The following is a 26,641-nucleotide window of genomic DNA, read 5'->3' on the forward strand; positions in this document are numbered from 1 at the left end:
CAATAGGATGGGTTCGCCTTGCTCCAGTGCCCCATAAGTTGCTCTATATGCATTATTCATCATTCCACTGTGCCACTCCAGGTCCCATTTAATTACACTCTGCCACATAGTTAACCACTGCAGTCATTACTAAGATAATGCTTTGTCTTCTGCTTCTTTCTGTGTGAGTGTGTGTGTGTGTCTGTAAGGGAACATACAATGATGGATAGCAGTTTTCCATAAGTGAGGTGGGCAGGGATGTGGTCAGGCTTGACCCTGAGGGACTCTCTGTACCAGTGACCTGCTTCCTCCAGCCTGTTCAGCCTCATGTAGGCTTCTCCTGAAAGGAGAGAGGAGAATGGAAAATATCAATAATAAAAGGAACTTGTTTTATGTTTTTTTAGCATATGCATTTTAAGATTTTTTTTATTAAAAAAATGTAGGTGGTGTTTTGACCCTTGTACACTTACTTGTATTTACACACTTATTTCATCAAGGGGCTTTGCCTTTTTCAGTGAAAATAAGAACCTGTTCTTGATTAAAGTACAAGAAAAAAAAACTAAACTAAAAAAAAAACAACAACATAAATATAATACCATATTTTAGAATTGAGTACAGTGAGGTTCTAGAGGTAAAAATCTCATTCATATTCTCATATTCTTGATTATGAGCCATAGTGTTAGAATCATCCAAAGAAGACTTACTATAAGCTGAGCCTTTGTGATGTGTCATAAAAAAAACTCACAATACTAAATTGGAACAGTGACACCCCTGATTTGTGGAGGTCAGTTTTGGCTTGGTTCAAGCTTAAAACATTTTTTAAGCAAGGACGTTCAGAAACATCAATGGGGAAACTGAATGGGCAATCAGTTATTAGATTTGGAGCCTTTACGAAAGTGGGTGAGCACTGTTGCACTCTGTACTATATATTACACTTATAATTGTTCTTACTCTTTGTGGGTACTGATTCGTGTCAGTTTTAATCAGTTTTTTTTTTTGGGGATTTTTTTCTCTTTTATTTCAGCATTTCATTTTTCCAGTCAGTTTTTGTAGCTCCTACAATATTAATCTATTTAAGGGTGCTTATTTTATCCTATTTGATTCTTCTCCTTCTGATCTTTTTTGTCTTTTTAGTCTTCTTTAAGGTACTTTTAATCTATAATTAATTGCATTGTTTTTATTGCATTTATTCTGACTTGTTATTAGCTCGTCAGTCATCTGTGAAGCTCTTTGAACTTCATCTAACAGCAGAACATGCTGGACGTCTAACTGATTAATTTATTCATGGACGTTAACTCTGCGCTGTCTGGATCTGAGATAAACAGATAATGATGTAATACTGGTTCTCATTATAATGGCTCGCTGTAATAGGTCATTTGAGCAACTTCAAATTCTTCTTAACCCCATGCTGACTGAAGTGACCACAATGTAGATAAATCTGAAATTTCGCTGAAAGGACAAAAGCTGGTTATAAAAACTCAGAGATGTTGTTGGATGTGAGGGCATGCTCTTGGCCCCTAGAGTAAGAAGATAGGCTGATGACATATACTCAGTATCCCCTCCCATTACACTAATCCAAACACTCTTCCTTAATCCCTCTCTCCACCTGACTAAACACACATCTTATTTTCCTTCAGCCTGCCTGTCAAAGGAATTTATGCAGACATCTCCCTGCAATCTCAACTATGTCATCGGGATGAGTTTACAATAATGTAATTAGTATTACAATAACAAAGAGGGGGATGTGACTCGTTCCACAGATGAGCTTCACTTCTCCTCAAGAGGACACAAAGTGTGTGGACACATCGTTTATGAGTTACAGTGGTGGAATCCAACAGGTGGGGTTCCTCGGCAATGATTAAATGGCAATTTGTTTAACTCACATTTTAAGCTCTCACAAGCCAGAAGGCCAACACTTGAGACGGGAACAATAATGTCAGATTGCACAGCTTTAACTCACATTATTACTGTGTTCTTCACAGCTCATGAATGTGTAATTTTATAGATCAAATAGTAGCGTTATCTCATCGAGATGCTTATTAACATTTCAAGCAGGAATCACCTTTGTAGTGATTTTTAAAAATAGATTTTTTTTTATTACTGTTTAAAACAGATATTATAGGTGAAAAAAAGCTAGTCGCTCACCCATCATGTTGAAAAGGCTGTGTGGTGCAAACTGCGTTGGCATTTTCTGCACTGCCTCCTTGAAAATAGACAAGGCCTCCTGTAGAAAGAGAATAGTTAATTCAGCTAGTTCAGTTTTCAGTTCGCGTCACCATAATTGTGGCCTTTAACTAAGTAGTTAAATCACAAGCGGCAAGTCCTAATGGAAAGCGTTACAAAAATTATTTTGGTCCTTCTCTGTTTATTCATGTTATGAAAGCTGAGATACAAAACAAGTACTTCTCAGCTCCTTCAAATATTCGCTGGGCCCTTTTCCCACAAACGGGACACACTGACCTCCTGCTGGCCCTGTTCATGGAGCAGTTTTCCCAGGTTGTACAGGCAACTGGTGACGGAGTTCTTGTGAGCGTGAGGATCCTTCAAATTCTCATCGGGAATGTCAGCACAAGTAAGGAAGGTGCGTTTGGCCTCTTCCAGGTGGCCCTGGTTCATCAAAATTATTCCTATATTCAAGTAGGCCGCTGTGAGTTCAGAGTGAAGAAAAAGCAGGTTCAATTAAAGGCATGTGAAATGATATAAATACATTTGTGTTCAGAAGTTTACATACACTCATCATGGAACAGAACGTCATGGTAATTTTAGGATTTTAATCATTGTTTTTAATTGTTTCTTTTTCCATTTTTAATGACTTTAAAAAACAAGAACTGGGTGAACAAGTCTGAATTTATTTTGGATTTTCTCTAATCACCACAAGTTCAAAACTATACATACAGGCTCAAATGTATGCATACAGCCTCACTAATATATGGTTAAATGTCGCTTAGAAAGTTTGACTTCAACCAGGCGCTTTTGGAATAAATAAACAAGCTTCTAGAAATTTTGGAATTTTCACCACACTTCTCAGCACGATTGCTAGAGTAAATTTAAATTGGTTTGTTTCCTGGCACAGACCAGGCTTTTAAACAAAGTCCACAAATTTTCAATAGAGTTGAGGTCAGGTTTTGGGAAAGCCATTACAGAAGTTAGTCACTCCAAAGCCAGTTTTGCTGTGTGTTTGGGATTATTGCCATGTTGGAGCACCCAATTGTGCCCACATTTAAACCATCTATTTGTTGATTTTAAGTGAATTTGAAGAGGTAGTCTTCCTTCTTCATTATTCCATCCACTTTGTGCAGTGTACAGTTACTCCCGTTACCACTGGCAGTAAACAGCCCCGGAGCATGATGCTACCACCACCATGCTTAACAGCTGGTACAGTGTTCTTAGTTTGAAAGCCTCACCTTTATTCACCCAAACATCTCTGTTATCATTGTGGACATATAGGTCAATCTGTATCTCATGTGGCCTAAAGGCAGGGGAGTCGAACTCCAGGCCTCGAGGGCCGGTGTCCTGCAGGTTTTAGAAAATCACCCTGGGTCAAGAGAATCAAATGATTACTGTTACCATGCCTCTGGAGAACTTCAGGACATGTTGAGGAGGTCATTTAGCCATTTAAATCAGCTGTGTTGGATCAAGGACAGATCTAAAACCTGCAGGACACCGGCCCTCGAGGCCTGGAGTTTGAAACCCCTGCCATAAGGCATTTCACTTGTCCATGTGAGCTACAAACTTCAGCCAAACTTAAAGGTGTTGAATTTGAAGCAGGCGATCTTGGAATTAGTAGTGGTATAGTAATATAGACATTTTTCAGTTTGTGTAAATCTCCAGTTCCTTCTTAGAGCTTCACTCCTGTTCCTTGGACTTCCCCATTGTTCTGAGTTTTGGTCAATCCAATGAGCGTTGTTAAACCAATTCTTTTGTTTATGTTTGCAAACAGAAGCAGCAAGTTGTAGTGATTCATGATCACAAGCAGGAAGTTAATAGGGCTTTAACTCGTCACGTTAAAAGGCATCGTGGAACCTTTAACACCTCTTATTAAAAGATGGAAATGAGAATGTGCATATATTTGAGCATGTATGTATAGTTTTGATCTTAACGAAAATCCAAAATAAATTCACACTTGTGCAGCCAAAATTCCTGTTTTTTGAGGTCAAATATATATGCTGTACAATTATTCCACCCTGGAAAAAGAACAGTTCAAATAAATAATCATCAACTGTAAATAAAAGAGCAATAAACATAAAAAAAAAAGCTTTAAACAAAGAAAAAAACTTGACGATCTACACAGAAAAACATGATAATACAGCCTAAAGGAGGCAGAACTTGAGGTCAGAGCAGAGAAAAGTAGGACACATAAATAAATACATGCCAAAAAAGAGATAAAGCTAACAATAAAGCTACTCTACTTGGTAGAGTAAAAGCTGGACCCTCATCTAATGTGAACACTCAAGCGCAGGACTGAATTGCATTACTTCACTGGCCCTTTACATGTCCATGCAAAAAAGAATAACCACCTCAGCAATAAAATTAAAGTGTAATTAACCCCAAAGTCTAATTGATGACAGCTCTTCCCCTCAGGCTGACCGCCTCATAGATCATTTACAAAAGTGAGACTCTCCGAGATTTACTTACATGCCAGTGTAGGCCGACTCCCAATGGCAAGTTTGTAATAATGCAGCGCGTCAGAAAAGCGTTCATTCTCCTGCAGAAGCAAACCCCTGGTCCAAGAAAAACGCAAAGATGTGACAAGCTGCAGTACAGTTTCTGTTAACTCTGCATGCAAAGTAAGCTTTAACCTCTCATCAAAGTAATGAGTGGTGAAAGTGGCAGCTTTTGCTTCCCGTATCCCATATACTAAAATATAATCCCAATATAGCCAACCATCCATCAAGCTCAGGTAGCGCCTCTGTTTTAAAGAATGCAAAACACCTTTCAGTTTTCCCTTCTCTCTTTGTTTCTTTGCCAGTTTCTTGGCACCCGTAACTTGAGAGGGAACGGAGAAGTGGGAAGGAAAACAGTGTCTGCATGAGAGTTACAGACACGGGTCTGCTATGAGGTTTTGGCATCTGTGACACCTTGTGTTGCAGGATTCTAAGTGTCTTTGTGTTCCCCCAAACCCTGCAAACCATGACTAATCAAATCAGCAGCAGACGGTACAAAGAGCCACAAGGGACACACAACTCTCTTGCATCAAGCCATACTCTGTATTTCATTTGCTTCTTCTCCTGTGTTAGATCTATTCTTGTGTGCCCTCTGTAAGTTTTTCCTGCTAGTCACTCTGTGTCTATATGCATTCTCCTCTCTCCCCTTTCTCTTCCTTTTCCACAGTGATCTAAAGTGATGGATGGTAGGAATCAGAACTTGTTTGTGTCAAGACTATGCAAACACGAGGCGGAACGGGCATCTTTATCACTCACAGGTTATACAGCATGTCAGCCATGTTCCCTCGGTAGTGCAGAGCATTTCTGTATGCCTTCTCTGCCTCCGCCATCTTGCCCTGGTTCTTCAGTACGTTCCCCAAATTTCCCCAGGCTAGAGGAAATGTGCCAGTCAAGAGTTATAAAGCAGAAAAAAAAAAGATGCAGTTGGTGTTCATGTAAAAGCAGTTATTCACGCTAATTTGTCAAAGTAAACTAGTATCACTTGATAAAAACAATTAATTGTACTTCTCATGCTTACTTGTTTATTTAGAGTGCTCTCTTTTTTTTATTTAAGTATTCTTAGGCAAGTGTGTAACAATCCTCTAAGCAGTTTTCTGTTATTTTCTCAGGTACCCACAGTGGGTTTCAGATCTCAGCCCAGTTAAAAACATGCATATTAAGTAGAACTGGGTATTGTTTGAGTTTTAAAAAATTTGCTGTACATGCCATTTTTTCCATCTTTAACAAAACAAGTGAAATGTCTCAAATGTACTAAAAACGTACAGAAACAAATATTAACACAGCACAAAATCCAAGCGGCAAAAATGCATTTGCCAAGCAGAGTTTTTACGTTCTTTGTTCACTTTCATCTTGAGTAGGTAGCAGTATTCATTGATGCTGTGAAACTGCTTCGTTATCTTTGAATGTTACCTGTAGAATAACATGAATGGATGCGTAATGTTCCCCTAATAAAAAAACAGCTTCATAGCTATAGTAACAGTTGCTGTGGCCAAAAGATTGATAAGCTAGCTTTGAGTTTGTAAAATTAACTAGAGCTTGAATGATTTATCGGCAGGCAGATATTACTATCAAATTTTGCTGACATATCTGTACTGGCATATCTTAATAATAATAAATAACTACACATGAAGATTCTGTTTAAGTTCTACGTGCTGGAAAGAAAACATTGCTATCAGTCCTAAAAATTCCTGTATCAATTGAGCTCTAAAATTCAGTCATTCAAATTTGCTCCTTGCTTTAGCCTGAAGGTAGGAGGATTCCTACTTACATCTAAAGATAGCCAGTGGCCTTCTTACCTTTAGCGGGATTCACATTGATCCCAGACTTGTAGAGGTTTTCCTCATTGCTCCAGTCTTTGTTTCTTTGAACAGTTCTGAGTCCATTCAGCAGTACTAGACCCATACAGAGACACAACAGCACAGCCTTGCAGCCTCTAGTCCTCAGTCTAACAAACGAGGCTCTTGCACAAGCAGCAACAAGCAGACAAAAGCCTATACTGGGAATGTATAGTACTCTCTCTGCAATTACAAAACCCACATAAAAGAATAGGTTAGTGGCTGGGATGAAAGGCAATGAAAGGATGCCCAGTGAAAATAGTACTAGGCTTTCTGTAGGGGGCAGGGGTGTCCGTGGAGGGCAGTGGTGCAGTCCAGCTGAGCCATTTAGGGCGGTTTTTGGAGAGCCATGCTCTGTGTTATGGTTTGCATCAGGAGCGTGGTAACCATTACCATTAGTGATGGATTTCCCATTAGTGACATGGGCATTCCCATTGGTCTCCTTGACTTTGGAGGTGGGACCACGAAGGCCAAACAAAACCAGAATGCTCATTCCAACATAAAAGGCAACAGTGTGAAGGTTCCTACAGTCGGCCAAGGACCTGACCAAGGGCACGGCATCCATGGACCAATCGAAACTGAGCTTGTCAGGGCAGAGGAGGAGCCAGGCGTTGGCAGCAGGCAGGTGGAGAAACGTTAGCATTCGAGTGAGGAAATGAGGCGAGTCGGCTGCAGGGTTGTCGGAATTGGAGAAGTTTGGAGGTTTATTGCCCATCCAGTAGAGGCGAGCTGACAGCAAGAGTACTCCCCAGGAAGCTAGCATGCCAAGACTCAGCAAAACATTGATGTTCTTTTTCTGAAAAGTAGGGGAAAAAAATGTTAAAAGGGAAACACCTAAATCAACATTTAGGTCAAAGCCAAAGGTTTTTGTCTGTGTTCAAGAACACCTGATGCACTTCCTGCTAGACAGCTATCTAAACGTATATCAGACCTTTTAAAATCAGCCCTCAAGCAAAATATAGTCCTGTTTGTGTTTTTTAGTCTATATGAACAAGATCCTTTTCTGTGTTATAATAAGTAATAACGTTTCATTATAATTTATAGATATGCACTTGCTTAAATATTATTTAATTTATTATCTTTTCATTCCTACAATACAGAGAAAAAGAAAGTATGTAAAACAGTCCCTGGAATGTTTTTGCCTGGGGTTTAAACCACACTCGTGAACAATTATACTGCAACACTGGCAGACTTCTTAAAGTTAAAATGCACAAAAAGCCAGAAACAACACTATGCAAACTGGTGAAAGACACATTAGGATCTGGAAAGCAGGGCGCTCTCGTTGATGTCAGTTTCAGTGTGAAGCAACAGGATTGTTTATATGATGAAATATTTGCTTCAGATTAAATGTGTCTTACTCAAAGTGGTGAAATATTTTTTGTTTGAAATTCACAACTGGTTTGCCAATACATTTTTGATGTTCAGAAAGTTATATTAAAGATAACAAGAGAAAATCTCAAAAGTCCAAAATCAAAGAATAGAAAAAAAATCAACAAACTTCAAAAAATGTCAGTTTATTAGTATTCCACACACACCCCTCAGTTCTGATCTCACTGTAGGCAACTCCAAAGTAAATTTGAAACAGTGGAGGTTTTCTTCCCAACTCTTTCTGCCTGTTGCAGAAAGTGTGACTGGTAATCGGCTTAGGACTCATTGTTCTGATCTATGCTGTTTACATCTCATAAGAGCATTACTTCTATAACATAATCACTATTATTTTTTTTCTGTCACGCAACAACTTTGACCAAACTGCCACACAACTGTTCAGGAACCCATAAAATTTGAACTAAATAGAGTTTGTGTAACCTTTCTAATTTTGCACAGAGCTCTGTTGCTTATCGATAAAGCACACGCTTGAAAGGAAGTAGAAAGAGGATTTTTTAAAAATAAAATAAAAATCCTTTCACTGCAATTTGGTTTACAGTTTTTAAGACATGACAAGGTTGTCAGATCATACCCAGCAACCCCCCCATTCCACAGAAAGATAAACGAAACAATCCAAACTGCAGTTCTTATAGCCACTTGAGGCTCCAAATGAGAGTTAATCCACTTAAACTGCTGCTTTGGTCTCTAAATATCTAATGACTAATATCTCAAAATTTTGAGTAACTCAAAATTTCTACATACGAACCCCCCCAAAAATAAAAAAATAAAATCTTCAGTGGCAAAAACAAGCTTCTGTACCTACCTACCTGTTTGGATTTTCTTAAGATTCAAAATTAGGGGTGTGGATGCTCTAATTAACAGCGGTGCCAACTTAGGCAATTGTTGCTAAAAATCTTTCTGCTAAGCCTCACCTCACCCATTCAAGTCACTCAGCTGAATCTCTGATAGCCAGTGCCTTTCGGAGCAGTTTTAACGGAGTTAATCAAATAATCAAATAATATTTCCTGTTTTGAGGTACCGTTTAAGAAGTTTGAGCCCTTGTTTTAATGATTCATATTCTAGTATTTTTCTTAGTCTCTTAGAGCTCCTTAGCAGTTATCTGTATCCTTCCAATGCAAACCAACTTGCACCTTCAAATCAAAACACCAACAATGAGGCTTCAGCATGCAGTATACACAAATGGCTGACGTTACAGAGGCAATGTCCATCTATAATTTACAGTCTATGATTTCCTTGATTGGTTAACATTTGGTCACAGATTGGTTAAATTACATTTGTTAGGTGAAATCTGAGGGAGCTGTAAGACCAGTGATGCTTTTGAGACCATTTTAATTTGGTTTTCTACCTGTCAGATGTGACGCCAGACTTCCTCAATACCACAATTTGACATGATGCCTTCTAAAATCAATTACTGCTCAAATCTGATTTAGTGGTATGTTTTTGACAAGATTAAGCAAATCTGACTTCATTTCTTATACACTGATTACTATTCAAAGTCATATAGTCAAAGACTTACTGACACAGCCAGTGTGGCGCCACACCAACTAAAAAGTGTTTGTTAGTTATATTACTGTGTACTGAACATGGCATAACACTATGAGTGATGATCACAGAGATGCTGCTAACTTCCTATTTTCTGGGGCCATTTATTATCCAAGCACTGCTGTAATATGAACTCTATTTGAACCTACAGTATCCTGAGGGAATTGAGCTCTCTGTGTGTATACAAGTGCATGCTCACAGTGTTTTTATAATGTGTACTATCAATGCCCAGGACAGGAGGAGCACACATACTTTTGGTCTAGTAGTCATATTATCACCTGTAAAGCTTTAATACATCTGAAAATTACTACAAGAGCTCATACAACTCATATTGTTGATCAAGTATATCACAGCTTCGGCTTTTATCTCCAAGTAAGTTTATTCACTATAGTAATCGTTTATACTCCGCTGTATAATCTACGCAATATGAATTGCCATTTCTTACAGCTTCACAATGCACAAAGAGCAAATCAGTCGTGTCATTAATGAACTCTGATGAAATGAGCATGCTCGAGTAAGCTCACACGTGCTCATGTTATCCATAACACGCCCATGCTAGGATTAGAATAAGAGGCTTAGCATCTACCCTGACCTGCTGGCTCCACTTAAACTGTTGATTTCTCCAGATCTGAAAAGGAAAAGCATGGTCTCTTTGGAGAAGTTAGATGAGGCAAGAAGCCTAGTTACACTAGATCAGTTGTCAACTGTAGGATGAAAAAGGACCAGTTTAAGGACTTCAGCATTTAGAGGCAGGGGGCAAATGAGCGAGGAAAAATTGGATATTGATTCAGATGCCAAAAGGTGGTGCGCAAAGGATAAAATAGAGTGCCTTTTACACAAGAAAAGGTGGGATGTGCTTATTGATGGATGAGGCCACACTGAATGTAAAGAGAGGCAACTGACAGAGAAACCTACTTCTGCTCAGTATTGGAAGATTAGCCAATTCCTGTAAGAGAGTCATTTGTAGTATAGCTGAATGGGTTTCATTCTGCTACTCGATGGCTTGTTCTCTACTTCTAAACTGTTCCTTAATTGATTTCGCAATCAGCTGCACACACAGACACACACAAACACACATCTCAAACTGCAGAACGGTGGGGTGCACTGCTAGTTCTACTTTCCAGTGATGCACCACTGCACCTTCACACATTCAGAGAGCAAATAACTCTTAACACCACCTTTCGTTAGTGCATTTTAGAGGAAACTGTTTTTTGCATCAGGAAAGTCAGTTTAACCTCAGCAGAATATTATGTGGTAGCTGAAAACAGATCTCCACAAACCCAACTTTACCCTCTTCACACAAAACAATCAGTCCTTTAACAGATCCAACTTCTAACTGCTATAAAAGTCTGTTTATCTTGTCCACTTAGCAAAGAACTCATCCAAATGTTATAGAGTAAATTCCTATTTTGAGGTCATAGAAGCATGTGTCAGGGCATCTTTGATATTTGCCATTTATCCAATTTTGTTACCATTCTCAAGGTGCTTTTTAACTATGGGCAAGGTGCTCCAGGTATGAGAAGCTAAGGTATAGCACCTTTTCAGACACGTGACACAAACTATTACTCGCTTCATCGGTGTGGTTATTTCACAGAATTCTGTGGCTCACACAAAAGGCGTTTTCCGCTTGCAGTGCCATGCACTGTCAACATCAACTGCACTGAAGTACGAGTAAATTGAATGCTTGTTTTGTGTTCCGACTGCATTTCATTGTTAGTTTTCCACTCCCTCGTTTCTACTCTTTTTAAGCGGGCGCACTGTCAAGAGGTTGTCATCTTGCTTTCCAGTTCACATACGTGGAACGTGTGCTTATGTGCCTATTGTGTAGTACATTTTGAGTTTAGGTTTCCAGGCATCCACAGACACGGAAACCACAGCTTAAACCGCATTCTCTCATCTGATGTAAAGCCTTGCAAACTATTTTGGATTAAGCCAGGAAGCTAATCTCTACATTATTATATACTCTAAAACCGAATTGTGGGATTGTGAGCATAGCATAGTAGAGCCTGCATTGCATTTAAGCTACTTTAAGCTAACTCTCTGTTGTGTAAAGTACAGCATAGCACACAAATTTACACCCTGGACACTCAAATACAGCAGTGGCCAGTATGCATGGCCGGTATACTGTTTATAATAAAGAGAGTCATTCTGCATCACACAGCATCAGAGACAGATGGTAGTAAATGGTCACCCTATGTATTATCTTGGCCTTTAAACTGCTTTCTTGAAAGAGTGTCAGCATTGTTTAAGGCAATACAGGTACTCTTGATGCATGTGAAATTAAACACAGAAAGTAGTCCACTGGATTATGAGTAATGCACAGGGATCCTTACGAAGGAGGGAGTCGAAACGTAGCAGCATACTGAGAATTTGCCTTCAAATTCATAATCCTGAATGTCTGGGCTAGCTTATAAGTGTAAATATTTAGTTTTTTTAAACCACAAGTTCTTTTGTCTTGAAATAAGACTGCACTGCAAGTCATCTATATTACTACTTTTCATTGTTATCTGTGGATTCAAGACTCAACGGATCCCGGACTTACCACTGGTCTGTTTTTAAAGTTTTGAAGGGGCTTTGTGATTTTAAAATTTTACCGTTATCAGTCGGAGTGAAATTCCTGGGAACTGGTTCTTACTCTTACTAGCTTTCACAAGATCTGCGTGTATCCACGGAGAATGGCTAGCATAATCCCCAGCCAGCTGTCAAATGTAGCATCACGCTCGCGTCAAACATCCGAACCTAATACTCTCCCACATATCTCCTCCACTTTGGATCCTCATTTGGACATTCAGCATCAATTTCTGAAGCTTTCGCTCAAATACTTTTTGTTCTCTTTTGCTTTATTATCCACGTTCTCCCTTGACTTAATATTCTCTCCATCGGCCTCTTTCTGCACATAAAACATAGCTCCTAAGCCTTCATCCTTAAACTGCCACTCATTATTAACTCTGCTTTTATAAATCCCAGAAGTGTGTGGTGTGCCTGTTGACACTGTAGCGTGCAGAGTGTTTAAAACATGTTTCAAGACAAGGCACCCTACAGTTGACTTCATATTTGTGCTGTTTAAAGCCACCTTGGACTGACGTAAGACAGCAGGGAAACAATCTTCCTGACTTTTCTTGTTTAAGGCATGTCCCATTTAAACAAACAAACTCCTCATAATGCTTTGGAACGTGGTGGGCAGCTCATGCAGAGCATTTTTTTAATCAAAATCTTATATTCTTATCCTTTGTGATTAGAAACCTTGAGTTGAAGTTGTGCCTTTGGGGTGATTCGTTCTCAATGACATGTGCATGGAAAGGCCAACAAAGTGTTGGACGCCCTGCATTTGTATAACAAACATCCAGCAGCCTGTCTTATTTGAGGCATTAACAGTGACATAGTACACTGTGATGAAAGGTACAATGAGGCACGTATTCGGTGCTTTTTCCAGCACTCTAACGTATTCTGTATTGTGCTGACTTGGCGCAGCTCATCCAAGTCATCAGACGGCAGCGTGGCTGGCACTGAGAACGGCTGACTTTGATAGAGTGACCCAATTATCTCAATGTTCTCCTCATGAAAGCTTTGCTGCTGCTGGCACAGAGACCTGTAATGAGATAGGTCACAGGGTGAAGCTTTGCACGCCGTCCAGAACAATAGCTGATCAAAGAAGAGGCGCTGTCCATGTTGGGCTGACTTTTAAAGAGCTTCCTGGGTGTGTAATGTCAGGTCATCAGTATCAGAAAGAGACAGTAAAAGTCAGGGCTGGGTGATGCTGCTGAAGAGCTGTCATGTATCTGATTTAGACAATAATCATTAAAGCTGATTATTATTGAAGCTGTGTATAAGGAGCTAAAATGCACGTTCCAAATATAAAAATTATAATGAGCCTCTTGAAAGACATGCTTATGCGAAGACGATCAGATATAATTGCCCCCGTGAAAATGATGTAATCCACTAATTACTCAAATATCTTTTATCTGAATGAAACCCAGATGCAGTCTTTCATTTACACTTAGCCACATACAGTAAATGTGCATCTGCATTAAGCTAAAAAAAAAAAAAAAAGCAAATCCATCGGACTTGATTTTTTCATGAAACATGCAAATAGGTATTGGCTCTACTCCTGAAGCTGTTTAGTCACTGAGAAAATGTCCAGAAGAACATTCTGTGCACTGTAGTAGCAATATTTAACAACTAGCAGTAGCCGTTAGCTAGTTAAAGGTACATAAAAGAGAACCCAGCAGATACTGAAATAGTGTTGTGCCCCTCATTTTCAGATGTCAGATCAGATGGATGGCAAAACCCCTAGAAATTAGGAAATACTGTCACTTTCATATTTTTGTTATGAAAAAAGAAAATGCATCTCTTTAAGGCAATACCCTTTTTTAATTAAGTTTTATGGGAGAACTGCAATAAGACACTACACTGGATATTCATTCAATACACCTATGACATAAGAAGAGTCACATGAGCTTGATCCATTCATTTTCTTACCTATAAACAAAAATTTAAAAAGCGGTCCAAGCATGTTATTTGCCCTATGTCTGATTTTCCCCACTGAGCAAAACATTTGTTTAACCTTTAGCTTCACCACATGTTTCTTAAAATTAATGTTTGGGTGTTTTTTAGTTGGAACACTTTACAAAGTAAGCAAGATTCGGGGGCTAAGTATATAAAAATATGCTTGCCTTGCCAGCATCCACAGGAATGCAAGCTAAATAGAGAGCATGCAGCAGATCTTGCAACAGGGCCCATCATTTCATAGCCGAATGCTTCTGCTACAGGATAATTGGCACAACATTCATCAAGCCGTCAGCTGGTTAAACTAACCTTAATCTGTGTGTCTGGGGCATTCATTGAGACAAATGAGGAGGAGAAGTCCACACCAATTCAACTTCGACTTTGTAAGCCTGCCATCAAATCCATCCCATTGTCCATCTACCTCCACTAAAACATTTGCCGTCATCTTTGATTACACTGCAGATGTGGACGTTGATGTTGCACGTGCAAGTTCAACGTGTCAAGTATGGAGGATTAAAGTAAATAAATTCCTAACATCTAATCTATTTTTCTTGAAGGAACTACTTTTAATTTCATACCTTGGATTTAAAGATTTTCATGCAATACTTTATCTGAAAGGTACAATTGCTGATATTCATGTTTTTCATGCAAGTAAATGCTTGAAACCCCAGGCCTTCCATGCTGTTGCTATGAAACAGATAACTGTGCTTGGGAAGACGCCTCCCGGCTCTTGTTGTTAGTTACATGGGTTGCGTATAATCATGTACAGATTAGCCAAAACACCATGCACCAGCTGCAAATAACACCAGCTGCAAATAACAGTGCTACAATACTTCGAAGTTATGTATTTAGACTCAAAGGTATATATATATATATATATATATATATATGCCAAACATTTCATCAACCCCTGGGTTTACGAAATGTTTGGCTTTCCTTGGCTTTTCCCAATACAAACAAAAGCAAACTATTTTCTTGGACCTGTTGTCAACATGCTTGTTTTTGCAACTGACAAACCCAGAATTGCGAAACAAAGACATAATGTCTGGGATATAAGCCTCATTCTGTTTTCTCAATGCACCGCGGCTCTGACACCTCTCCTTCATCTGTTTCCATCTATCACCACCTAACTCTCCCTCCATCCTACCTTGTTTCATTTGAAATCTCATCTCAATCTTATTAGAGAGTTAACAAGATGAGAAATGGAGTGCTGGTCGAAACACACCTGTCCCCTCTGCTGCACTGGAGCTGCTTTTGGAGCGTTTCCTTTTTTGTTCATAGCTGCTGTGAGGCAGCTCATTCAGGTGATTTGATGTTGATGATTTTGTATTATTCAACTTCATTTGGAAGAAAGCATGAAAACGTATATTCAGACAAAATCACAATATGCACCATTGTTCTCTGAAACACGTCTTTGCAGTCTCTCCACCTAAGATACTATCCAATTCAATAGCGACTGATTAAGCCTCAGTGGCAACAGGAGAGCCCCCCATTCCCAAAGTGCTTTAAGGGCACCATGGGCAAGAAAAACCAAGAAAAGATAAAGGAAAGGAAGTGAGAGCATAGTTTCCTTCTCCCTCGCTTGCTCTTTCTCTCACTTTATCCATCTCCCTTGTTTTCCCATGCGTCCCGAGACGTCTGGCTCATAATGGAGGAAATGATTGCCCCCACGGCTGGCCCCAGCACGTAACGAGCTCTTTGCCAAGATAACTGTGACTAGTCCAGCAGACAAGGGCATTGCCAGATTGATAAATGAGCCAGATGTGCCGGCAGCAACAGGAGTTGCTGGGGGGTTGGCACCGACCTGATGGGCTGGCACAAGAATGCTGGCCAGGGTTATTGTGTGTGGGCAAAGAGGTGCAGGTTGCTGTTAATATCTCTGCTACACAGCTTGATAAACACACAATAAAATCTGACTTTCCATAATTCTGTCTGTGAAGCTATGAGACAGGTTGCGACAGGCTGAAATAACATTAAACTCTCAAATCAGCCCTGGAAGCTTTCTGTGAATAAGCCGAAAGTGTCCAATCAAGACTGTATACAGCATTAGATGGCTCGCAATTCGCAAATTCAAAGTTAGAAATGGGTACATGCAGCAACCTCTAGGGCTTAAAAAAAAAGCCAACACACAAACGCCAATTCCTGCAGTACCATTTTCCACTTGAGGCTGACTCCAAAAACAAGTCAGCGTTTATAGCGTGGCACAAAGAATGTGGTGCTAACTGACAACTAATATAGCCCTCTCTGTGGTACAGAGTGACTGAGAAGTATGGGTTTCAATTTTAGGACACTGTTTTTTTAAGTCTGTTATCAAGCATTAATTAGCAAGTACAATTTATGAATACTGCTTTCACCAAGGTTGATAGCATTAGCGGATAGCTTTGAAATACACACAGTGGTTTGTTTAATGTCATGGTTGCTTTGTGGAATTCTTTCTTAGTATATTTAGTTCTTTTCTGAGTTGGTGTAGAGTTTAATTCCTCCCTTGGTGTTTGACTGTTTTGTGTCAGTAAGTCTCCTGTCTTTGCTTCACTCGTGTGTCTGTATTTTCCCTGTTTTGTTTTCCTGCTTTTGTTGATAGTTAGTTGCTCCATGTAATTTGCTTTTAGTTTAGCTTACTTTGTATTATCTTCTGTGATTCAGTTCAGCTGTGTCTCGTTCTGCTGCTGTCTCGATTTTTGCCCTTTTGTGCGTGTGGGTATTCCTGTCCTCCCTTTAGTCATTTTTCAGAGTAACTGTGATCTTGCCCCAGTGTTTTTCCTAGCCTTATGTTTCAATTTTTACAGTTTTCAGTTCCTGTTTTGGACTTTGCGTTTCGTCTTTTCAGAGGACCTAAAGCTAGCCTGAATAAATGTTTCACCCTTTCTACCAGAAATTCTACCAGTCTTTGGGTCCTCATCCACATAACGTGTAACACTTCTAGCTGCAGGGCATCTTTTATATAACCTATGTTTGGTTAATATTAGCCAAAACAAGTCCAGCTTAGGCTGGTTTTCGGTTGACCCCATGCTGGCCCACGTATATCCTGCTTTGTAGCTTCTCTGGGATATTTTCACTTCTTGGATAGATTAGCTTCAGTAGATGAAATTAGCTTACGTTACCTAATTTACCTAGCTTACCTATTGATGTGAACAAATTGCTAAGCAGTCCATATAGCACCTACCAAGCTAACCTTTGTATATGTGTTGTTGTCTTTTGTTCTTAACAACTGGATTTTTCCAGCAACTCTTAGTCCTCCAAATTTTCAAATTCCACTACAGTCCATTTACACATTAGCATTTTTAAAAATTCTTTATCTTGTAAAAATGGCTACATATGGCAATTTATGTACATAAATATAATATAAACTTCCCATTTGGTTCTTACTTTGTTTTCATTTCATACAAAGTGAAATTTTGTAGTCTGGAACAAAAAAAGTGATAAAATATATGGTTTCTGTAGAATGTAAAAGATCATTTTTCACACTCTCTAAAGGCAATGTTGCACAAACCCCTTTAAAACCAGGTTTTTTCTTTTTCACTCATGTATCTTGGCTTGTATTACGGCTATTTTTTCTCCATCAGCATATGCAAATACTTGTTATACTAGATGACTGAGTACAATTTGAAAGGCAGGTGTTTTTTTGTATCTATTATGGTCTACTGGCTGTGAAAGCACATATAATTCCAGGTTCTCATGCCAAGAACATAGTAAAGAAACAGACTATGACTTCTCTGGTCTCTTATCTCTCTGGGCCACTGACTGCAAACTTCTTATAACAGTCATGGTTATTTATTCTCCCAAAAACAACTCCTGAAGAAGATGGTAACGAATGTGTTTTCGTTGGAATGCTGGCAGCATAAAGAAGACACAAATGTGCTGACACTCTATACATAACAGAGAGTGCCACAGGACATTTGAGATGAACTGTACAAGGTTGCATGAGAAACCTTCAAGCAAACATAGGTATTTATAGATGTTTCCACAAGAAGAGATTACTATAAACAGATCCTCATGCAGACACATGCACATTTAGAGTGAGACTGTCCTTGTACAGTAAACCCAAGGGGACTTTTTATTACACTAGTTATGCATTTTACAAGGGCCATCATGTTGGCTGAAGAGCAGCTTCTCTAATCAAATGAGGAGTGTGGAGTCACACACTCTTTCCCATAATCAGATGAGTCACCACGTCAAGGTTGTCTTCCTTAAATAACTTAACTTTGGAAGAGGGGGGAAAAAATTGAGCCATGCCGGGTTTCCCTGCAGAGGAAGCACATGTTATCTTTGTGTGTGTACATCTGTGTATTAACTGTGTGTATAACCAAATACACCTGAGAAGGATGTGCTGTTGCTTCTCTGCACATACCTTTTGTCACCTTCAAATGAGAAATCAACTCACCCCTGAAATAGCTTTTTCCTGTCCAAGCCCCGTTTCCTCAAATGCACATGTATCCACGCATATGAGTCCGAGATCCTAATTTAGATTTCCTTGCATGAATGTGTATCCATTTACTGCAGCAAATTGAAGGTGGTGGCAGCATTGTAAGGAAGTGAAAAACTTCCAATCTTCCTTTTTAGCAGGCGAATGAGGAAAGCTTATTTTTCATGCAGCAACTACGTTGTCTGCATAAGCAAACAGCTTTCCTAATTACACCACTAATGAAAGGCAAACACACAATTCACACACAAACAAAACCTTGTTAAATACACACAAAAACTTAATTCAGGAACCATTAACAGCTGGCAGGCTGAGGTTCACCACTAAGGGAAGGAAGAGGAAATTGGGGTGCGCAGAGATGCCAAAACAAGAGCCAGTGAAAATACACAGACATTTACCCCCGGCGGCAAGAATTCATTTACCTTTCCTAATAGGTGAAGAAGTGCCTGGCGAAACCGGAGCCTCTGGAACACGAAGAGGTCATACACAGCTGACACAGCCAGCACCGTCACCCCCTGCTCCTTCCAAAGCATGCTGGCTGCTGCAAACCACAGGCTGCCCAGCATCCAGCCCCAGCACCTGATGACAGAGCCTCCACCACATTGCCTGTTCTGGAAGGCCCCATGTGGCACCGGTCGGAGTCCACAGTGTCTCACATAGCAGAGAAGAGACAGCAAGAAAAACAAAGCGGCACCAACGTCCGCCCTTCCCACCACACCAGCGACTGCTTCAGTGTGAATCGGGTGGGAGGCAAAAAGAAGGCCTGCCAAAAGGCTCCACAATCCCCCACCCAGCAGCGGCCGGCTGAAGGCTGTGACAAGGGCTGTGACCAGGCCGTGCAGCACCACATTCATTAAGTGGTAGCCCCAAGGGTTGAGGCCGTGCAGGGAGTAGTTGAGGCGGAAGGAGAGGGTGCAGAGTGGACGGAAAGACTTGTGGCTGCCACTGTGAGTGAGCAAAGTGCCCCAGAAGTCGTCATACAGGATGTTGGTCCAGGGAGTCTCAGGGAGAAGGTCCTGGTTGGTCTTGATGGCTCGGCTGAAAGAACAAAAGGAATAGGTCAGAGGTGTTTTTTGATTTAATATTGATATTTTGTGCTATGAGCCAACATTTTCAACATACAAGTATGCATGTAGTCAGTTTAAAATATTAGATTAAAGCAACTTTAAGGTCAACATTCTTTAAAATGTGTTTTCAACTGCGTGTATTAACAAAGAATTTCTTTGCAGAAGCCCTTACGTAGCATCCATCTGAATTGTGTACACAGAGATGGGAGTCATTTGGAATACTAAGTTTTCTATCTTGCTAATCATGCACTCATAAGTGAAACTTAATAGCCAAATGCAATGAGAACACCACAGAGTATTTGATTAAACACAGAGACATGTGCACGCTGATGAGCTCTCACACACACAGCATGCGCATATGTCACATGTACCTGCAAACACACACACAGACAGGTGGTATAACACCCCCGAGGTTCTGCGGATTCTCGTAATTAGCGTCTCATTACTGAGGGACATGAGCTGCATTCGTGTACAGTCACAGACTGCAACAAATGAAGATCACAACAGAGACTGATGAATGGGATCGCTGCTACAACAACAACTCGAAGCCAGGTGAGTGAAAGAAAAAGCTTGCGTAGATATTCCGCAGATTTATAAGTGTTTGCCAGGAGAAAAGTGAGACCACAAAATAAAGACAAAGGAATCAGTAACAGAGGGGAAACTGCAGTGAAATTTACATTTTCCATACACTTTAATGAAAGCCTGTGTTGTCACTAAACATCTCCAGACACTTACTTGAACAAACTGACCTTTAACAAACTTTAGTCAGTCAAATGATAAAAGTCACTGAATGTCTTCTTAAATTTTTGTTTACTTTTTTCTGTAATCATTAAATTTCCAAGAAATCATTTGTCACTGTGGTCTGCTCTCTGCAATAAGTCAGTAATATTGTTATCATGACTACAAAGTCACCAACTTAGCCACACACACACACACACACACACACACACACACACAGATTCCTCCATCAGTTACCACAGCAACCAATGCAGATATAGAAATTCAATAAATCTTTTAAATGACAACGCAACAGTCAGTCCTAAAAATGTGATTTGCCTAATTAACCAGGTAGTTAATTTTTGTTTATATAATTCAGGTTTATAAAACTGCATTTTCACCAGATCAGTGCAAAATTGAGTTATTTTCCCATTGACTAAAATAGGCAGTATCTGAAATTCCTGGGTAAAGCGAGAGAAGCCCTCTTTTCGTGGAAAGCAGCGGTGCATATCCAGTTTTTTTTTTTTTTTGCAGCATTTGCTTTCCCACCATGAACAGCCATGTCAGATAACAATTATTCTTGCTTCACAGCTGCATGCATAAAGCAACCATTCAACATATAATTTATATCAATTTCTGTCCAGACTTGTTCTTCAAATTGTGCAATATAAAATGTCACCACTGAAGACAAAAAACAAAACAAAAAAACGTGTCCTTGTTCTTTCATGTGCTCACTACATCCTAACACCTTCTGTGTGACTTTCCTCTTTTCCTCCTCCTTGGGAGCTCCATTTTTACCATCCTTTGTCTAATATATCCACTATCCTTCCTCTGCACCTTTCCAAACCATCACAAGCTTGCCTCTCCAATTTTGCCTCCGAACTGCTCAACCTGAGCCGTTCCTCTCATACATTTCTAATCCTGTCCCTCCTGGTCACTCCCAATGAAAATCATAAATCTTTAACTCTGCCACCTCCAGCTTGTAAACCTTCCCCTTTACTCTTGCTACCATTCTTCTGTCACAAATCACACTTGTCTCCATCCACTCCACCCTGCCTGCACTCTCTTCTTCACCTTTCCTGTGCACAGTCCATTGGCTTGAATGGTTGAAGCCAGGTATTTAAACTCATCCACCTCATCAATACTTCTAGTCCTTGCATATTCACAGCTTCAGTCCCTACATTTAAAGGCCTTTATTTTTTTACCTATTACCTCTGACAACACCTACCCATGATCCTCCTCCTCCTGTCTTCGGAGCACAGTTTCCGCTCCACTGGCATCCTACTGATCAACTGTACCAAAGGCGGTTGTTGTTAACTGATCTGGTATGGATGTGTAATTGATGGCTCGCATATATGATTTGGCATTGATTTTATGCTCAATGTCCCTCCTGACGCAACCCAGGCCTGTGACCAACGTGTGCCGGGGCCCACACCCACTGAAGATGACTTTGACCTTTCATCACTTCATCCTTGGGTTCAAGTGCCAAATCTAAAGGCATTCCATCATCACATGGAAGAGATATTGCATTTACAACAATGAAACAAAATTACCTACAGCCAGCTAAGCCATAAAAATAAGTGCAGCATTTGAAAAGCAGGACTGATGCACTGAATAAATGAAAAGGGGACTGAAAACACCAGAACACCAGTGTCTGCACTGAAAAATCTGCCGAGTGTTTGATGGATAGTAATTTGATGCAATGTCAGGTATCACTGAAGCAGTGTGGTTTTCAAAGAAGGGTTGCATGCTGTCAAGAATGCAGCCTAATGAGTACCTACGAGGTGACTGGAGCAGACAAAGAAAATATTACTGTAGATCAAATTATAGTGGATGTACAAAAACAGAGAAACCCACAATACAAGAAATATGCCACTAATTGTTGGAACAGGAAATAAAGAGTAAATTGTGTTTAATTTATAACAAAACCAAAAGATAGCCAGATCTACTGATCTCAGGGCTGACTTGCCAATTAAAAGCAGCTGGGTGATGACAACAAGCAGATTCATTCCAGCTTTTCTTATCCTCTGAGGACAATGCTGCTTTTTTTTTTTTTTTAAACCAGGCTGAATATATTATTTTAATATCGCTAGGAGAAGCTTGGGTTATGTGAGGTTGATTGCAAAAGCTTTGCGTTTCCAGGATTTTAACACTGACCCAGTAGTATCCCCCGCTTTCTCTCTGTCTGGGTTTGATCATCCTTTGCAATGTTTCTGTGTTTGTGCATGGCACACTCAGGAAGGAAAGGAACAGCAAAAGGAGGCCAGTTGGGGACTTCCTTTGTCTACAGACTGTAACTCAGAGTTGAGCTTATAAAAAAAAAAAAAGAGGACAGGGGAGAAAAAGACAGGGAGAAAGAGACCGAGCTGCCAGCCTGTAATAGAAGACAAGATAAAAGTAAACGAATAACTAAGACAGCAAAGAGAGAGGGAAAAAAGTCAACCCATTAGCCTACAGATCCAGTGTCAAAACAATAACTGCTGAAGGAATTCATTTAAATGTTTTTTTCCTTTAAGCCTTCAGTCCTGTCATCGCGTGAGCTGTAGTAAATTCCTGCATTTCCCAAGATTGTTCTGTCAGGGAAAAGCATTGTGTATTTCTCAGGCTCTCACTTACAGCATATAATATTTCTAAGGAGGCGGTGCATTACATCATGCAGTTTACAAAGCCTCTTCCTTTTTTACTGTAGTTCCACATTGAGCTGTTATTTTAGAAATGATTTACAGTCCCAGCATAGCGTGGAGCATGAGGACAGCGAGGACTGAGGATACAAGGAAAATAAATGTATCTCACGTTTATCAAAATTCAAGTCTTTAAAGTAATCTCACATTACAACTCATTCTATGCTTATCCCAAAACACTCCTAAAAGATGTTGGCTATTTACTGAAGCAGAATAAATATTTTGTCCGTGAAAATCTGAAACTCTGCTCACGCTTCCTGTCCCTTCGGGCGCTCAGTTAGCACACCATGAAATCCATACATGGCTTGATTCAGTCTCACCCAGCTCCCTTGTGTCCCTCTCCATGTCTTGGGTCTCAAAACTCTGCGGTGATAAATAATTTAAATATTCAAATCAGCGCCAACCACTCCTCTCCCTCCCTGCTCCTGCCCGGCACTGGAGGATGAAAAGAATTCATTACCCATGAGAGTTTGGCAACGGGTCTGTGCATGCGCACGCAAAGGAATAAATGGTTACATGCGACGTGTCCGTTCTTTGTGTTTGCGAGTGCATGCGCATGTGAGATTGTGTGACAAGAGAGCCTGTGCTGATGGCTTCATTGAGGCCCGTCTCTGCAGCGGTGCAGATAGAGTGGCCTCCCAGAGTGATTGCTCTTACAGAAGGGGGTCTTTTGTATTCAAACGCCGTATGTGGGGCAGGCAGGCAGGCTGCAGGGCACTCTATTCACAATCCGTAAAGTACAGGACGGGGTTTGGGCTTTTCAATTTTCTTCCCCCCCCCCCACCTTTTTTTTGGTGGGGGGAGGTAATGAGGGATTTCCACATTGTCTGAAAGGACACATTGGTGAGCAGGGATTTTTTTCCCCCTCTTTAGATCAATTTGTGATGGGGTGAGGTCTACTTTCACCTGTCCGCTGCTTTTAGTGGAAAGAAAATTGGCTGTCTTTCAGTGTTTGGGTATGTTTTTTTTCTCATTATGCAAATGAACCTCTCCAAGCGGTGATCTCACCACCAGTCATTTGGTTTTTCATGTGTTGTTGTTGCCTACAGACACACACCAGACTTTTTCCTACACTGAATGTGAAAAATATAGACAAATATTTCACAAATATTTATTCTAAAGTGTCTTCAATATATTATAAGTTATGCCCTGCATAAACTTCATAAATGACAATTTTACCAAAACCCAGTTAAAAGACAAGCAAATTCCTGAACTTTAAGAAGATTGAATTTAAAAGTAAATGTATTTAAAAAAAAACAAATATAGCATACCAGCAGATATTACTACCATTTTTTACTATTTTGTCCCTTTGCTACAGTGCAATAAAATGTGTAACTTCCTTAACGGCTTAAGGATTTATATTTACTGTCACTAACAACCAATCAAAGTCACGAGGTGCACAAACTTGGTCTACAGAGCTATTTCACTGATTAAAGAAAGAACTCTAAGCATTTACTCAATTGCTCAAAGGTCAGATCACATCCCAGAAGAGGCTCCCATGCTCTGTCAGAACAGATGAGGAAAACAGGAATTCAGACACAGGAATAGCAAAGAGCATCCTGACAATTTTCAAAATAAAACACCCCGCTTCTGGTCTACTTTGCAGTATTACACTTTACAAAAAATACTATTGCTAGAGTGACTTTAGGATATTTTAGTTATATTTAGTATGTTTTTTTAATGCACTCCTCAGTACTAAAAGGGAGCATTCCAGGAGTTCTAGGTACACTTGTAAATCGTTGTGATTTCAAAGTAAGTTTCAGGGTTGTAGGTAAGCACTGAGAACAATTTTGTAATTACTTTCAGTGACCCTTAGAAATTGTCTCAGTTGCAGATATGCTGCAGACACCATGGTCGAGTAGTCATTCCTGTTACGCTTTTTATTTCATGTTTGCTTAAGGTTGGCCTGAAAACTGATGTTGGTGTTTTGTCGTGTAGTGTCTCTAGCATCACAAAAAATGTGTTTGCAGAACAGGCAGATGTCTGCAAACACATGCTCTCCATCTGATGAGGAAATTTATGTCAGTAAGACTGAAAAAGAGCCCAGCACAATAAAGCCACCGGATCCCCTGCTTGTAGGGGTCGAGGCTTCAAGGGCTCCATGTGTTGTCATATTGTATGGACATCAGCTAAAATCTTGAATCCCAAGATAAACAGACTGCATCCCATCCAAAACTTGTTTCCTTAACTGCAACCTTTTAAAGTTCAGCTTACAGATTTCTCTCCCACTGCGTGCTGGGTGAATAAATCATTAGTTTACATGTTTTTTGCGACCTTTACTCAAAGGACAACATTATTAACAACATTGCAAAACACTGCACTTGAGCCTATTTTAAATATTTGGGCTCTCGTCCAGCTTCGTACGTCTGCAGCATGTACACTGGCAAGCCTGTTCCGCTGTAATAAACATGTCTAGTATAAACTGCCATCACTTAACATAATCAGAACTGGCTGAATTACAGGCTTTTTGAGCAGAGTGCATCCTGCTGCTCCACGACAGCAGTAACGAGATGGATTAGCCAATCATCATAAAACAAGATTGTTAATGGACACTGGCCTAGACATTATTTCATGGATATCATCACCTCTTGGTTTGGTTTCCTTTCACTTCTCTTCCATTTGCTTCTATTATTACAGATCCATTTCCCCATTTTTTTTTTAAATTCACTTCTGCTTTATATAAAGTCAACACCACTTTCTCCATTTCCTCCATTTCATTTCTTTTGTCCTCCACCTTTCTCTTTATCTTCGCCATCAGCCTCTAAAGCCTTATCTGCTCCAGATCCTGCTTCGCTACCAAACCTTTTACAATATGACTTGTCTGGCCAAGATCTATTAAATTCCCATCTCCTTTACTTGAGCAATCTGAGTGCTAATTAAACTCACAGACAGAGAGCGGCAGCAGACCGGCCTATTCACACACTGCTAATCTTGGTCTGGCGCACCGCTGAAGTAAACACGGCGCTGATGCTGCTGGCTTTATGCAGAAGTATCAGGAATGCAGATAATTAAAACTTTGCGAGGAGAAAAACTGTCCGCAATGGAGGGGACTAAGCAAATTCATATCACACTGGCACAGCAGAAAATGTGTACAGGTGGAGGGTTTAATTAGAGAGCTGCCATCTCTGTAAACAAATAAGAGCTGCAAGACTTATGTGTTTGTGCACCCATTTCATTCTGAAGTTAATTACTGGTATGGAGGGACACAAATGCCAAAATCTGAAATAAATGAATAACTAACCCAGTAAACAAATATGCTAAATATGGCATTAATTCATTTCAAAAATATGAATTCATGAATTCATATTTGTAGTATTTTCCCATTCATTTCTTTTGTTAATATTAGTTTCCCTTTGCATTCAACACTTTATTTCCCAAATAAATTTAAGTATCTATTAAAGTAATTTCTTTGTTAATTCATTCATGCCCGTGTTTATTTTTCATATCAATTCTACATTTAATACCAAATGAACTGTTCACTGACTCACTTGTTTTAACTTATTTGATTCTAATAGTCTATTAAAATGAATTTAAAAATAAACCTCTTTTAATATCACTTTGAGCTTAATCTGTATATTTTCTCTGCATCGTCTTTGCTTTGAAGTATTTGAATTATTAAACTGACATATATATATATGCTTCTGAAAACACTGCTGATAAAAACACTTGTCAATAAATAGATTTGGGAACCTTTGAGTTCTTAAAATTATTAGCATTTTAACTGTGCTGCAACCAAGTCCACTTATTGATTTCATCTTCATTTCAATTCAGTCTCACATACAGTGGGATAAAGGCCAGTGTGATAAAGAGAGGGCTTGTATATGGGTGGATGTAAAGAGTCCAG

The 26,641-nt window shown here is 39.7% G+C and overlaps 1 protein-coding gene across 1 annotated transcript in view; it reads right to left on the reverse strand.

The window, feature by feature from the left end:
- Positions 1–26,641, reverse strand: part of LOC146369262 (protein O-mannosyl-transferase TMTC2-like) — a 66,586-nt gene that overhangs the window by 14,783 nt on the left and 25,162 nt on the right. Inside the window, exons 2-8 of the mRNA XM_084909620.1 lie at positions 18,755–19,370; positions 6,440–7,274; positions 5,400–5,514; positions 4,615–4,700; positions 2,440–2,624; positions 2,125–2,203; positions 198–319 (exon numbers count right to left, since the gene is read on the reverse strand). Coding sequence (XP_084765746.1) covers positions 198–319; positions 2,125–2,203; positions 2,440–2,624; positions 4,615–4,700; positions 5,400–5,514; positions 6,440–7,274; positions 18,755–19,370 — 2,038 coding nt within the window. The remainder of the gene's footprint in view (positions 1–197; positions 320–2,124; positions 2,204–2,439; positions 2,625–4,614; positions 4,701–5,399; positions 5,515–6,439; positions 7,275–18,754; positions 19,371–26,641) is intronic.

Source organism: Perissodus microlepis, chromosome 17 (assembly GCF_051167445.1).
Source record: "Perissodus microlepis isolate ML-2025 ecotype Zambia chromosome 17, ASM5116744v1, whole genome shotgun sequence".
Taxonomy (NCBI): Eukaryota; Metazoa; Chordata; class Actinopteri; order Cichliformes; family Cichlidae; genus Perissodus; species Perissodus microlepis.